Source organism: Vanellus vanellus (genome assembly GCF_965231255.1).
Source record: "Vanellus vanellus genome assembly, chromosome: 11".
Lineage (NCBI taxonomy): Eukaryota > Metazoa > Chordata > Aves > Charadriiformes > Charadriidae > Vanellus > Vanellus vanellus.
In genome coordinates, this window is record NC_138916.1 from 22,110,825 (window position 1) to 22,123,578 (window position 12,754).

Genomic DNA, 12,754 nt, shown 5'->3' on the forward strand with positions numbered 1-12,754 from the left:
CAGTAGCTCCATCCTCAGTGAGGCTTCCAGAGAACACGGCAGCAAGCCAAGTGTAGGATGTGTTGTTATTTGCATTCCCCACGTGTTTCGCAGCCCTGACCAGATCACAGTCTCACCGCAGAGAGCATCAGTGATACAAATACAGAGCAGGAAACAACCGCACACCAGAGGATGGCAAAGGCAGCGGCCAAGATGGGAAATGCTGTGGCCAGAGCCGGGGTCCCCACAGGCTTCAGCCCCCAAGGCTGCAAGAACGAGGGAATAGCCAGTTTCAGCCCCCAACTCTGCAAGAAAACATCAGGGAGGTGTCCAGTCTCTTGCACAGACCCGGCTGGGAACGGATTGGCCACATGGTGGGTGACAATGCTTGTGCATCGCAGGCGCGTTGGCTGGGAGGAGCGCGATGGCACAAGGCTGCCAAGAGAGCCACAGGTAATCTGGCATCACAGTACCAAACCCACCAGCCAGCACAGTCCCGTCACCCAGCCTTCGAAATGCAGCTTGAGTACTGGCAGGCAGGGCTGGACGGTGTGCAAGGAAAGGAAAGGAAAGGTCCTTCTGGAGGAAGGAGGACTCTGTGCACATTGAAACCTTTGAAACTCTCAATCATATCCAGGGGATTCAAAAGAAACACAGCACTCTCTCCTCCCTGCCATCCCCTCTGCCTTATCACCTCCCACCCTGAAATTCAGGATGGAGGAAAGCATCACCTCGCTCCTCTCTGGCACTGCCAAGCACCTCTGATCCCTGCTCCTTCCAAATCCAGAGCCGTTTTAACGAAACACTAGCACTTCTCTCCCTTTTCATGTACTCTCAGGTTCCAGCACCAAAGATCCTTTTGCAAAAGCATCTTCACAACTCAGCAGAATCACCCGCCGCAACCCGCATCATCCCAACTTGCCATTAGCTTCATCAACACAATCACAGGCACACGAACAAATAATAATAAAAAAAAAGGCAGCAAATCCTTGACTCTGCTCTGAAACTCTGGTTTTAAATTACCAACGCAGGAGCGGGTCTGGGTTGTTAAGTGACTGGGCTCCTCTCGAGTGGAGGGTGCGATACAACAGTGACATTTGATATAATAGCAAGGCCAGATCAGTATGCTGTGTGCTTTTCGCAGTGCGCGCGCCTATTTGCCTCTCTCTTCTCTTAAAGTGCAATTATTGACATGTTCGCCTCCTTAACCATCAGTTTTATATGCTTGCCAATGACTCCTGAACATGTGTAAACAATTATTTTTATTTTCTTGCAAAACCAAAATGTTGCATATTCTTTTAGATGAACGGACTCGGGTAGATTTTCATGAGCCCTGCTACATAATTTATTAGTTTCTAAACTCTGTAAAACTAAAAGCTCCAGTAAAGTTCAAATAAGTTTGTGATTTCAAAGTAATTTTGAACGGACTATTCCTGTTCCTGCCCAACATTATTCAGTTGATTTAAATGGGAATTCTTAATCTGCGGGGGGGTGGGGGGAAAGGGAGGGCTCCTGCATTGTTTTGTTAGATCAAATAAAAGGACAATATCCAGGGTCAGAAGCCCAGGAGTGCAAAGCATTAATTTAAGGGAGGGAGTGGGGGGGGGAGGGGACAAGGAGAAAAGCATTTTCTCTCCCAGATCTGTTGCGGTCTGCAAAACGAAGCGCGTGGTCTGCTCAAACGCTTGCTGCTTCGGTGGGGAAAGACGGGCATCAGCAGCATCTTCGCACAAGCTCCTCTGCATGCTGCTCCCCATGCTGCAGCACCGCGTCAGGGCCCCATCCTGCTCCCGCCAGAGCCAGCACTGGATCCTAATGCTGCGGCGCGGTTAGCTAGCTGGGTCCGGCCATCCCAGCGCCGTGGAGAAAGATGTTTTAGGGCAGTGGGACGGGGACACATCAGGGGAGCAGTATCCCAAGGGTTTGTGAAGCAAGGGGCTGGCACTGCATGCAGCCACGGCTTGGCACTTCACATGCTGTGACATGGGACTCTCCAGAAACAAGGAAATCGGAGAAAGAAAAGATCAGACAGAAAAGAGGGAGAGAGGCTTTCTGATTTGCACGCACGAAATGAGAGCAGTTTTGCAGCTCTCTGCCAGGTAGTACTGTTGCTGAGATGCTCCACACTGGCCCATGCTGGGCTCATTGCACCAGGGTATGTGGGCCAAAACTGGGACTGAGCAGGAAAATGAGGTGTAGGGAATTGGGCTAAAATCTTGGATCTGGGATCCTTTGCCCAGCTGCTCTCCCTGGGACCCTCTGCCAGCTCCTAAGGGAGCACGGGAGCTTGCGCTGTGCAAGGTCCAGAGCCTGACAGGTAATAAGAAGAGAAGCGATTAGACTAGTTTAGGATTTCTAATTCCCTGTGCAGGGGGTGGCAGAGCAGATCAGGATGGGACCAACTGCCCTATTCCCCTCTCTATCCACTGGCTTTTGAATACTTCCAATGAGAAGTTTAGTTTTGGCACCGTGGTGGCCCCAGCAGACATTTGCATGCTGCCAGCATGGGTGGCTGCACGCTCGCACCCCTGCAAGAGCTTCGCACCCAGCACAGGTCCCAAACGTGGTGCACAAGCATATGGCTGTGAGACAACCAGCCCATTTCACGGGCTGCCCACCGCATCCACCAAGTGGGAAAACCATGTCCTGAGATTCTCCTGTTGAACTCCCCGAGAGAGACAAAGCCCAAATGTGGGCTTGAATTTCATACAGTGTCTCTGAGTGTTACTGGGGAAATGATACCTGATACTTTCTATGTATATTAAGAAAAAAAAACCAACAGGGTATTACATCAATTTAGGTGAAAGCAATCCTTTTTTTTGCATCTAAAAAAAACAACAAAGCCACACAGAGTAGGAATTAGTGAAAGCTTATAGCTTCAATAATTTAGAAGTTAAGCCTACTTAAATATAAATGACGATGTTTAATTCCAAGGCTGTTACTGAGCAGAGCCGGGGAGCCTCTGGTATCCTATGCCTGCCTTTGAATGCCGGGCTCAGCAATAACAGACAAAAGCTGTCCACCACCCAGAACAAAGAGCTCCAGGAAATTAAAAAAAAAAAAAAAAAAAGAAAATACTGTCTCGCTGCTGAGCCCACTCCAGCACACTGACCAGCAGCTCCCAACGCCTGGTTCACAGTCAGCAGGCCAGCAATTTGGGGAGTTTGAAAACCGCAGGGGTGGGAGCGGAGCATCCCGTCCCGCACAGCGTGGCACCGCTCCCGACGAGCATCCGTCCCCGCGGTGAGGCTTTCTGCTCCAGCGCTGACTGACATTGATGCAGGAGGGTTTATTAAATTCATCAGAGCACAGAAACACGTTACCTCACTGTTAACCATGTCTAGACCATATAAACGCACTGGGGGGGGGGGAGGAAGAGAACCCTCAGGACAGAAAAATGCTTAAAGTGCAGCCAAGCACTCTTTAGCAGGACCAGCGAAACACACCCCAAAGTCAGGAGCCACTGAACTGCCAAGTTGCAGCACAAGTAAACACAGAGGACAATTTGGACAGCAGCAGGCGATAAACGAGACACAAACTCAACTTACTGAAGTTTTGCTTTCAAAAATTCACTTATTTTCCTTGCCTCCCCCAAAAAAGAAGTACTTTCTCTGCCATCCTTCGCACTGCTGTGTACCCTGTAATCCTAACAGAGTAACGAGACCTGCCTCGTTACATCCACTTCACGGATAACTTATATTTTCTGCAAGTTACACTGCCTTCTCCTCCTTGTCGAGGCTGCTACGAACCACGTGGCGAGATTTATTATGGGAATAGCCCACAGCCTGATTTCCTAAACACCGTGGCAGCTAATCTCTGATTAGTCTAACTCACGCTTTTCTCCCTCCGACCATGCTGGGCTGCTTGCACGTTTTTTAAATAATTCCTACTTTTCTTTATCTTTAAGGCTGCCAAACGAGGCTAGGGCATGATGCACATAGGTATTTCGCTGCAGAACAGTATCTTTCTCCGCTTCCTTTTCAAATTTGACCCACGCTTAAACAACATCACCAGCAGAAGGAAAATACTGCAATTTATCAGCGGGGCATGTGCTAGTAGGTCCAGGGAAAAATGCCTTTGATGTTTTTGTAGTTCGGCCCTGGTCCGGTGGGTGGTGTTACCAGTTGGGGCTGTGTGAACCGAGCCCGGCGTTACAGGGGAGCACAATACTTGTAGGTTTAAAGTAGCTCGCCCTCATCCCGGCAACTTACAGCCCAACATCTCTTCTCCATCGCTACCACCTTTGCTGACAAACACGACCGGTTCGCGTGGGCGCTGTCTCCCACTCCCATGGCCGGTGATGACTTCGGGTCTGGTCCCTGGGCACGGATACCCCAACCACGCCACTGCCACGGCAGCCACCCCATCCCTCCCCAGTGCCCGCTGTGGGGGCGAAGGCCCCCACAAACACCACGGTCCCTTCCCCCGGAGTCCCCCACGCAGTGGGGTTTCCACCTGAAAACACAGCTTTAGGGGGAACGCTTAGGGGCTGTCTCCAGATCACGGTGTCGGACGGGCTGATGTAGAAGGCTGCAGCCGAAAGCCACGACCCCAGAGTGCCTTCCCGGAGGGACGAGCCCCGCCCCGGCTCCCGCGGAGGGACGCGAACACGGGCGGGCGACGCCAACAGCCGCGGCCGCGCACCCCCGCGCCGCGCGGGCGGACACACGCGCGACGGAGCCGCCTCGGTCCCTCCGACCCCGCCTCGGTCCCTCCGACCCCCGCAGCTCTTCGGTCCCCTTCAGCCCCCGCAGCCGCCCGATGCCACGGGGACGGGCTGAGCTGGGACCGGCCGGGGACGAGCGAGGGGGACCGGGACCCGCCGCGAAAGCTGGGGAGGGAGGCGGGGGACCGCGGACCAGCGCCGCCTCGGCCACCACGGGGGTGATGGAGGGATGCGAAGTGCGGGAGGGACCGCCGACCGACCGACCGACCGACCGACCGAGGGGCGAGGGCGGCGGCGGCAGGTCCGTCCCCCCGCCCGCTCCCCGAGCCCGGCCCGGCTCTTACCTCCGTGGCAGCCGAGCAGCAGCAGCCCCAGCAGGCAGGCGGGCAGCGCGGAGCCCGGCGGAGCCATGGCATCCCGGGCGGGCGGGCTCGCCTCCCTGCGCCCCACGGGGAGGGAGCAGCCCGCGCCGGAGGGAGGGAAGGAGGGAGGCGAGGCGAGAACCACACACCCCCCACACACACACCGTTGGAAGGGGGAGGGGAGAGGGGGTGAAAAAAAAAAAAAGAAGGAAAGGAAAAAAAAAAAAAACAACAACCAAAAAAAGCGGATTTCAGCGCTGCTCCCCTCCGCGCGAGCACGCCGCCGCGCCGGGCGGGCGGGGGGGCGGCGCTGAGGGAGCGGGGCCGCCGGCAGCGGGCGGGGGCGGGCGGGCAGCGCCTTGCGCCATCTTGCGCATCCGCCAGGGCGCCGGCAGCGGCGCGGCCGGTCCGGCCGGGCTGCGGGGACGAGGGGCGGCAGTGGGGGGAAAGGCGGTCCCCGTGCGGGGCCGCTCAGCGAAAGTCGCGCCCGGGATACGCGGGGGCTGTGGCCGGACCCTCACCGGGGCAGTCTCACAGGTTCCACTTCACGGGGCTCCCTTTACAGGGCTCTCCTCACCGCGGCTCCCTCACAGGGCTCCCCCTCAAGGGTCTCCCCTCATCAGAGCCCCCTCATGGGTCTTCACTCACTGCGGCAGCCTCATGGGTCTCCCCTCACCGAAGCCCTCTCACCAGAGCCCCATCACAGGGCTCACCTCACCGGGGCTCCCTCACAGGGCTCCCCCCATGGGTCTCCCCTCAACAGAGCCTTGTCACCAGAGCCCTGTCACGGGTCTCTGCTCACCAGAGCCGCCTCAGGTCTCCCCTCACTGGGGCAGCCTCATGGGTCTCTCCTCACTGGAGCCCCCAAACCATGATACCCTCTCACTAGAACCCCCTCAAAGGTCTCCCCTCACAGGTTCCACTTCACAGGACTCCCTTCACAGGGCTCCCCTCACTGTGGCTCCCTCACGGGTCTCCTCTCACCAGAGCCCCCTCATGTGTCTCCCCTCACCGGGGCAGCCTCATGGGTCTTCCCTCACCAGAGCCCCTAAACCATGACATCCTTTCATCAGAGCCCCCCTCAAAGGTCTCCCCTCACCAGTTCCACTTCACAGAGCTCCCTCACAGGGCTTTCCCTCACTGGTGCCCACTCACCATTCCCCCCTGACCAGAGCCCACTCACGGGTCTCCCCTCCCTGATGCCCCCTCACGGCCTCCCCCAGGCCCAGCCCCGTGGGGCACTGTGGACCCCCAGAGCAGGAAAGCCTTCCAGGGGTCCAGCCTGGCCCCGCCATGCCCAGGGGATAGCATCCAGTGCCAGGCCTGCCTTCCTGAGTTTGTGGTGATAACATGGGAAGAAGTTTCTTTGCTGTCTGCCCAAGGGCCTCTCTCCTGTCTGTCACAGCTCAAAGGGACCTGGTCTTGGCAATGGTAGGATAGCAGAGCTGTGGCCATGAGGGGATGACCTCCGAAAAGTCCCAGAGGACAGGAGTGAAGAAAAGCTTGGCTTGTCCCAGTGCTCTTTATTTTAAATGCCATCATGAGGTGACTTACCCAGGCCCATCACCCAGATGTTGGACCAACGAGCTCACCCTCGAAGAGGCCCTTATATCTGATTCTCCTCGGTCCCTTGGCTCACATTTTCCGCAAACGCAACTCCATATAAACATCATCAGCAGTAAAACTCATGTCTTCAATGACAGCTCAAAGTCTTTTGTGGTGTGTGTTTGGGGGAAAAAACAATGAAAAAAAAAAAGAAAGTGGATCCTAACTCATTTATAAAAAGAGAGCTTGATAGACCAGGTTACTAAACCCTGTAACTGTGCCCAGAAACCTGGTAAAAAACCCATTGTAAAGGCGAGTGATGTGTGACTCCCCTGGATGGTGCACCCTGAGCGTGTTGGAGTTGGCTAACGAGGAAAGAAGACATCACTACATCTGCTCCACATTAAAGTTTCCCTTATTTAGCGGAGGGCTGAGCTGTACGAGGTGGCTTTCAGCCGGGGAAGAATTTGCTCTGGCTCCGTCAGGCTCTCGGTAACATCTGAATTTCTGCGCTGTCCCTGACCTTTTGGCACCAGCCCTGCTCCTCTTCCCCAGCCATCTCAGCACCGAGGAGGGCTTGTGGGAATTAATAATTCCAAGGGAAACAAAGCGCAGTGTGTTTTACAGGGCTCGTTTTCCCCAGCAACCACAGATTTGGGGTGCTTTTGCACCTGTGCTCAGGCGACAGCCAGGGTGGCAGTGGCAGGAGCCGGGGGAACGTAGCTATATGTTCAGGGCATCACCCAAGTTCAGCCCCACGTCTTGCAAATGACACTGGTGACATCGCTGGTGTCACATTCAAATATCACAGGTGTGGGTGGTCCTGCCAAACGACAGGACTTATGAGAAGCCATGAGATTTTTAAAGAAAAAGGCAGGATTTGGGCTCTTAGAGCCACCTGAGAGCAGGAAAACAGTACTCATGTTTTTCTGTGCTCCTCTTAAAAAAGGGTTTTAAGAAGTTGCTTTGTACCGAAGGCAGGAATTTGCTTATCACACTGCGAGCAGAAATTGGAGCCTTTTGAAAAGCAGCACGGTTACAGGAGCGGCAGTGCCCAGCCCGAACTGAGGCTCCAAACCCCTTCCCTGCGGAGCAGTGGTGGGCTCCATCCCTCCGTCCTCCCTCCCGCAGAGGGGCACGGGGTCTGTCTGTCCATCTGTCCTCCTTCTCCGCAAGGCTGCCCTCCATGAGCACCGGCCTCAGAGGGTGTCACTCACCCCTCACCCTTTGCACAGCGAATTTCCATCAGCTCCAATAGTGCTCCTGATTTACACCAATTAACTGCAAACTGAGGTCCCCAAGACACCATTAGCATTTTCAGCAGATGAAGTGGGAGATTAACTTGTCTGAATTCACTCCATTTATTATTCTATGTGTAATTGTGGTTTCCCTGTCTGCTAACAGCCTGGGAGCTTTCCACTTACATACAGACACGCGGGGTTTTAACATCTGTTTCATGGTCAGTGAGCAACAGGGAGGGAAGCCAAAATTGTGGCACCCGCCTCGAGGCACTGAGCTGAAAGCCATCCCCACGGTGGTGGGACAGCCCCGGGATGAGCTCCCGGAAGCTGCTTTCCCCAGCAGAAACCCTTTCCCCTCCACTTTTGGCTGTACAAGGGCACAGGTGTTGTGCTGGCAGGGGCCAGCGCTTGTCACCACACCAAGGGGACACATCCTGGCAGTTAGCTGCTTGGCTGAGGAGGAGCTGTGTGTTCTCTGTTAATTGAAAACAATCGTGCCACTGATCCAGTGGTTTTGCCATCAGTGGAAATGAGTGTGGGGAGCCAGTGTGAACAATGGAACCCACGATTGTACCTGCCGCGCAAATCACAGAGGCCTGACTGTGCTGGAATAACTGCCACTCCAGTGCTTTGCTGGAGGGGAAGAGGTCGGAGTCCCCCTGCGATGCAGTTTGCACCACTGGTGCCCACTGAGCACCCATGGAGCATCCCTGGCCACCTCACTGCATCCTGCAGCTCATCACCTCATGCTGTGTTTTTTTCCCAGAGGGTTGAGCTGGGCAACACGCAGCACCGGGCACTGGTACCTTACCAAGTTACCCGAGACCACACGAGAGCCAAACCTGCTGCAGTAACATTGCCAGCTGCACCGCAGCATAGCCTACCGGGGCGATAAAGGCTGGCACGAGAAAGAAACACAAAAAAACACCTCGCTTCTATCTTCACTTCTCCACGGTCCCAGCTCCCCCGTAACTGCTGCGTCCGTCCCTCTGCTCTGTTCACCCACGCGCTGCCCTGTTTGCAGCCACCCCACTGTGTCCCGTGTCAGCAGCCTTCCACCCGTGTCTCGTGCTGCAAACTGAGAGCTGGAACTGAGATTTGCAGTCACCCATCACTCCCCCCTCCCCCAGGTCCTTCCTTGCTCATTTGTGGGGTTACCTCTCATTAGGAGAAAGACTCATCAGAATTACGCAGTCTGACCCAGTTCCCTTTAACCACTATCAGAGAACACTACGCTAAGTGCAGATTTATTACCGCTGTAATGCAGATAAAATGAGATTTTATGGCTCTGTAGTCCTGGCAGCATAAAGTAATAATGGAAACTATCTACTCAAGTAGGGAATGCACCCTAGGAAGAAAGGGAGATGCATGGGAGGTTAATAGTGTGTCCTCGGGCACTGCCAGATATCCTCTTGCCAGTCGCTGGACGCAAGTCACTGAGTGTTCAGCCCTGCGTGCCGAGAGAAGTCTCACCATTTGTTTGCGAGATGCTTCTGCTTGGTTTTGACATTAAAAAATTTCCCAGCAAGACAAAGCATGCAATTGGGACTTTTTTTTTTTTTCTTTCTTTCTCTTACAGGAATCCATTCAAAACTGAGAAGTAAGAAATCAAGAAATACCTAATGAACCCAAATTCTGCCCCCGCCTGAAATTCCTGAAGTGACGTCTAAGGAAGCAGGCACCCACCATCGTCCCACATTCCCAACCTCTATGGTTATGAGCTCAGGCACTGCGCTGGCAAGAGCATGAATCCCGGCTCCTGCTCCCGCCAGCGAGGTACAACCTCACCGTGGGAGATGCTCCACCGGGCAGCCCCCGCTCTGCCAGCTGCAGGGTCTCGTTCGGATCCATCCAGAAGCGATGCAGGTAAGCAGGAGGCTGGATTTGAGCTGTTAGGAAATGCACATGCAGGTTCCCCCGCACAACGAGGCACAGCACCAGCCAAGCCGACACTGCCTGCAGCGGCGCCTTGCAGGTCCGTCTCCAGCAAACTCACGCCAGCAGAGAGCTCTCCGGTCATCCTCTCCGCGTTTTGAGGGGCCGGGTACGGCCCAGCACCTAACAGCAAATTTCCCAGTGTCCAACCGCTCCAAGCATAGCTGCCAGATCAGCCTTTTCCACAACTTTCTCTCGGAGTAAGAGCTGTAACAGACTAAATCTTGAGACAAATTCTACTCTTTTTTTTTAAATATTTTATTAATAACCCATTAGTTAAGGAATATAAGGACAATGTCTTCTTACACTTTAACACTAAAGAGTATTTGTGGAGTAAGAACAGTCTCTGAAGAAAGAAATTTATAATTAAGTACAGCATGGAACCAAACACAGACACAATCTTCAAACGAGATCAAGTTCTGGTTACACATCCTTATGCACTGTGCAGAAAACTAAATGAAATTTAATTTTAAAATACAAGCAAGGGAATACAGTAACAGAACTAGATGGTAGATTTCTGCTGGACTAAACACCTCTTTTCTAACAAAAGTATTGATTAGAAAAGACACGATCCCTTCAAAACATCTATTTCTAATGAGATCAAAAACATATATAGTGCTCTATTAAAATGGTTGCTTTCTTACACAGCATATTTCATGGGCTGATCTCAGGATCGTTAGCTAGTAAAGTAAAAAATTCTCAAAACCTAGATTATAAGTTATCTCATTTGAACTATTTAAACCAGAACTTCACTGCCTGTTAAGTAAAACAAAAAGTTGAAAGAGATTTTTACTCGAGTCACGTGTTTCATGTACCAACGAATTAAAAGAAAGAAAAGGATGAGAATTGTGACTCTCGCAGCAGCATGGGGAATATACAGTTGTGTAGCCAAACGGTAACATTAATACTACAAAATCATGCCAGCGAGACAAACCTGACATTTTAACAATGTAAAACAATATACACCAGCAAAAAGTTGAACAGCAATAATCTTTAGTGTTACTGAAAGGAAGAAAGGGAGAAAGGAGCCTGATGCGTAGGAACATATATTAAGTATGATGGGTAATTAAAAGTATCAACAGTTTGTGTGTCTGTGAGAAATCTGCAAGAAAGCTACTTATTTCATGATAAAAAAATATATGCACTGGTTGTTTCAGCTTTACACATAAAATGTGTATTATCTGTCTTCTTCCGTTCATTTCTAGCTGAGACTAGAAAGGTCCCACATGCTTTCAGGACAGGAGGGACCTGGGGTACAGCTGAGTTAGACAAGGACACCCAGCACTCGGCGTGGACACGCGTTCATCCTGAGAACAGCTTTGCTGCTGCTGGTCAGTGGTGATCTCTCGGCTCTGAGGGAACTGCCTTGTATAGCTGAGGTCTGGCGTACCAGTCCACGGCCACCCCAGTACTTGGGACATCCAAATGCTGCCAGTTTCACACTCTGGTACAATTTGGTGGGGTGTAATAAGATCAGAATAAGCCTCAGCGTGAGGAGACAAAGTATTTTTGTGATGCATAAGAAGAATTGTTTGCACTCTATTGCATTTTTCCCAAAGCTCTCGGAGCACATAATTAACTTGGTGACTTTGTAATTGGCCCACAGTGATCCCAGGGAATGGTGCCACACCATGCCTGCTTGTGTTGGCTTCAGTGACAGGCAGGGATAGCTTTTAGGCAGATCAGCAATGCTCACCCTGTGGCTCTATGATTGTTAACGTCAGTATGGACAAAGCAGTTGGTGGATATACAAAGAAGTGCCCCAGAAACTGTGGCACACTCCTAAATCAGCCACTGGACTAAGCTCCATCCTCACAGGCCCCTGGATGGAAAGCTCAGGGCTGGGAAATGACCTGCCCAGGTGCAGTGTCACGACAGGGAGCCGGGAGGAGAACTCTGGTGCCCCAGTTGTGCCCACTGCCGGCCAAACTCCTCCTGGTGCTGCCCTCCAGCAGCCGAGATGCTCAGTGAGAGCGGTCCTTTGGCACACTGTCATGCTGGCAGGTGGATGACTTGGTTTTGGAGGTGAAAAGAAGTAATCAGGGGTTCCTCTGGAGTGAGCTTTTCAGAGAAGGGTCCTTCTCCCTTTCTGCACGTCAGCAGTGGCAATGTGGCTTGTACAGGGTCTGTTCTGGCACTGGGGAAGGGCAACGACTCTTTCACAAAAGGAACTGCAAACTGAGGTCTAGCTGCAGAAATCTCCCCCCACCCTCTGCAGCCAGTGCCCGATACCCCACAGCTGGAGAGTTTATACCTCTGCAATTGCATCCGCTCCCATATAACTGTGAATTGCCCTTATTGCCTGCAATAACACTTCCCTGCCTTATCTGTAACCCTGCTAAGTCATTAGTTTCAAAGTCTTGTGGCAGTGAGTTCTGGAGGTTAATTACACACTTCCTCTGCCCAGTTATGATTTCTTGCCTTTCTACCTCCTCGCTCTGGTAGCGCACAAGCACTAGTTCCTGCCTAGCCTGCCCACTGGCACTGATTTCCAGTCTCTGTGCCGCAGCCCCACAGAGTCACAGCGCTTCAGAGCATGCAATGGCCTTCCTGAGACTCCCCAAGATACTGAGCAGCAGCTGGAGCAACAGAGCAAGTGCAACAAGTGGAAATACAGCTATTTACCAGAATGGTGCATCATACTGGGAGGAGATGCTGTAGGACGGGGAGAGGTGAAAGCTCCAGTATCACTCCCAACAGGGTACACGGAGGCTTGGAGGTACTCCTCTGCTGAAGAGCTGGAGCTAACAGGGTTTGATGGAGGATTGCAAGGACACAGGCTGGTCCAGCTCAGCTCCAAAACACAGGGCACACTGTGACACAGCTCTTCACAACAGAGGCAGGAATAGGATGCTGGTGGAGCAAGATTCTCCTTGCTGCAAGCAGTTGTATCTCAGTCCAGTTTTCACCACAAAAAAACAACGTCTAAAGCCTTTTCCAGGACCTCAGATCAGTACACAGCTCCCCACATAGCTTTGGGGGAATTTCGGTAGGAAAACAGGGAGATGGGCATCTTTTCCCTCATT

At 52.7% G+C, this 12,754-nt stretch overlaps 1 protein-coding gene across 1 annotated transcript in view; it reads right to left on the minus strand.

The window, feature by feature from the left end:
- The window catches only part of IGDCC3 (immunoglobulin superfamily DCC subclass member 3), a gene marked incomplete at both ends in the record, with an annotated part of 105,260 nt that extends 100,204 nt beyond the window's left edge, over positions 1-5,056 (minus strand). Inside the window, one exon of the mRNA XM_082488993.1 lies at positions 4,990-5,056. Within this exon, the coding sequence (XP_082345119.1) occupies positions 4,990-5,056 (67 nt within the window). The remainder of the gene's footprint in view (positions 1-4,989) is intronic.
- Positions 5,057-12,754: the final 7,698 nt, after the last annotated feature.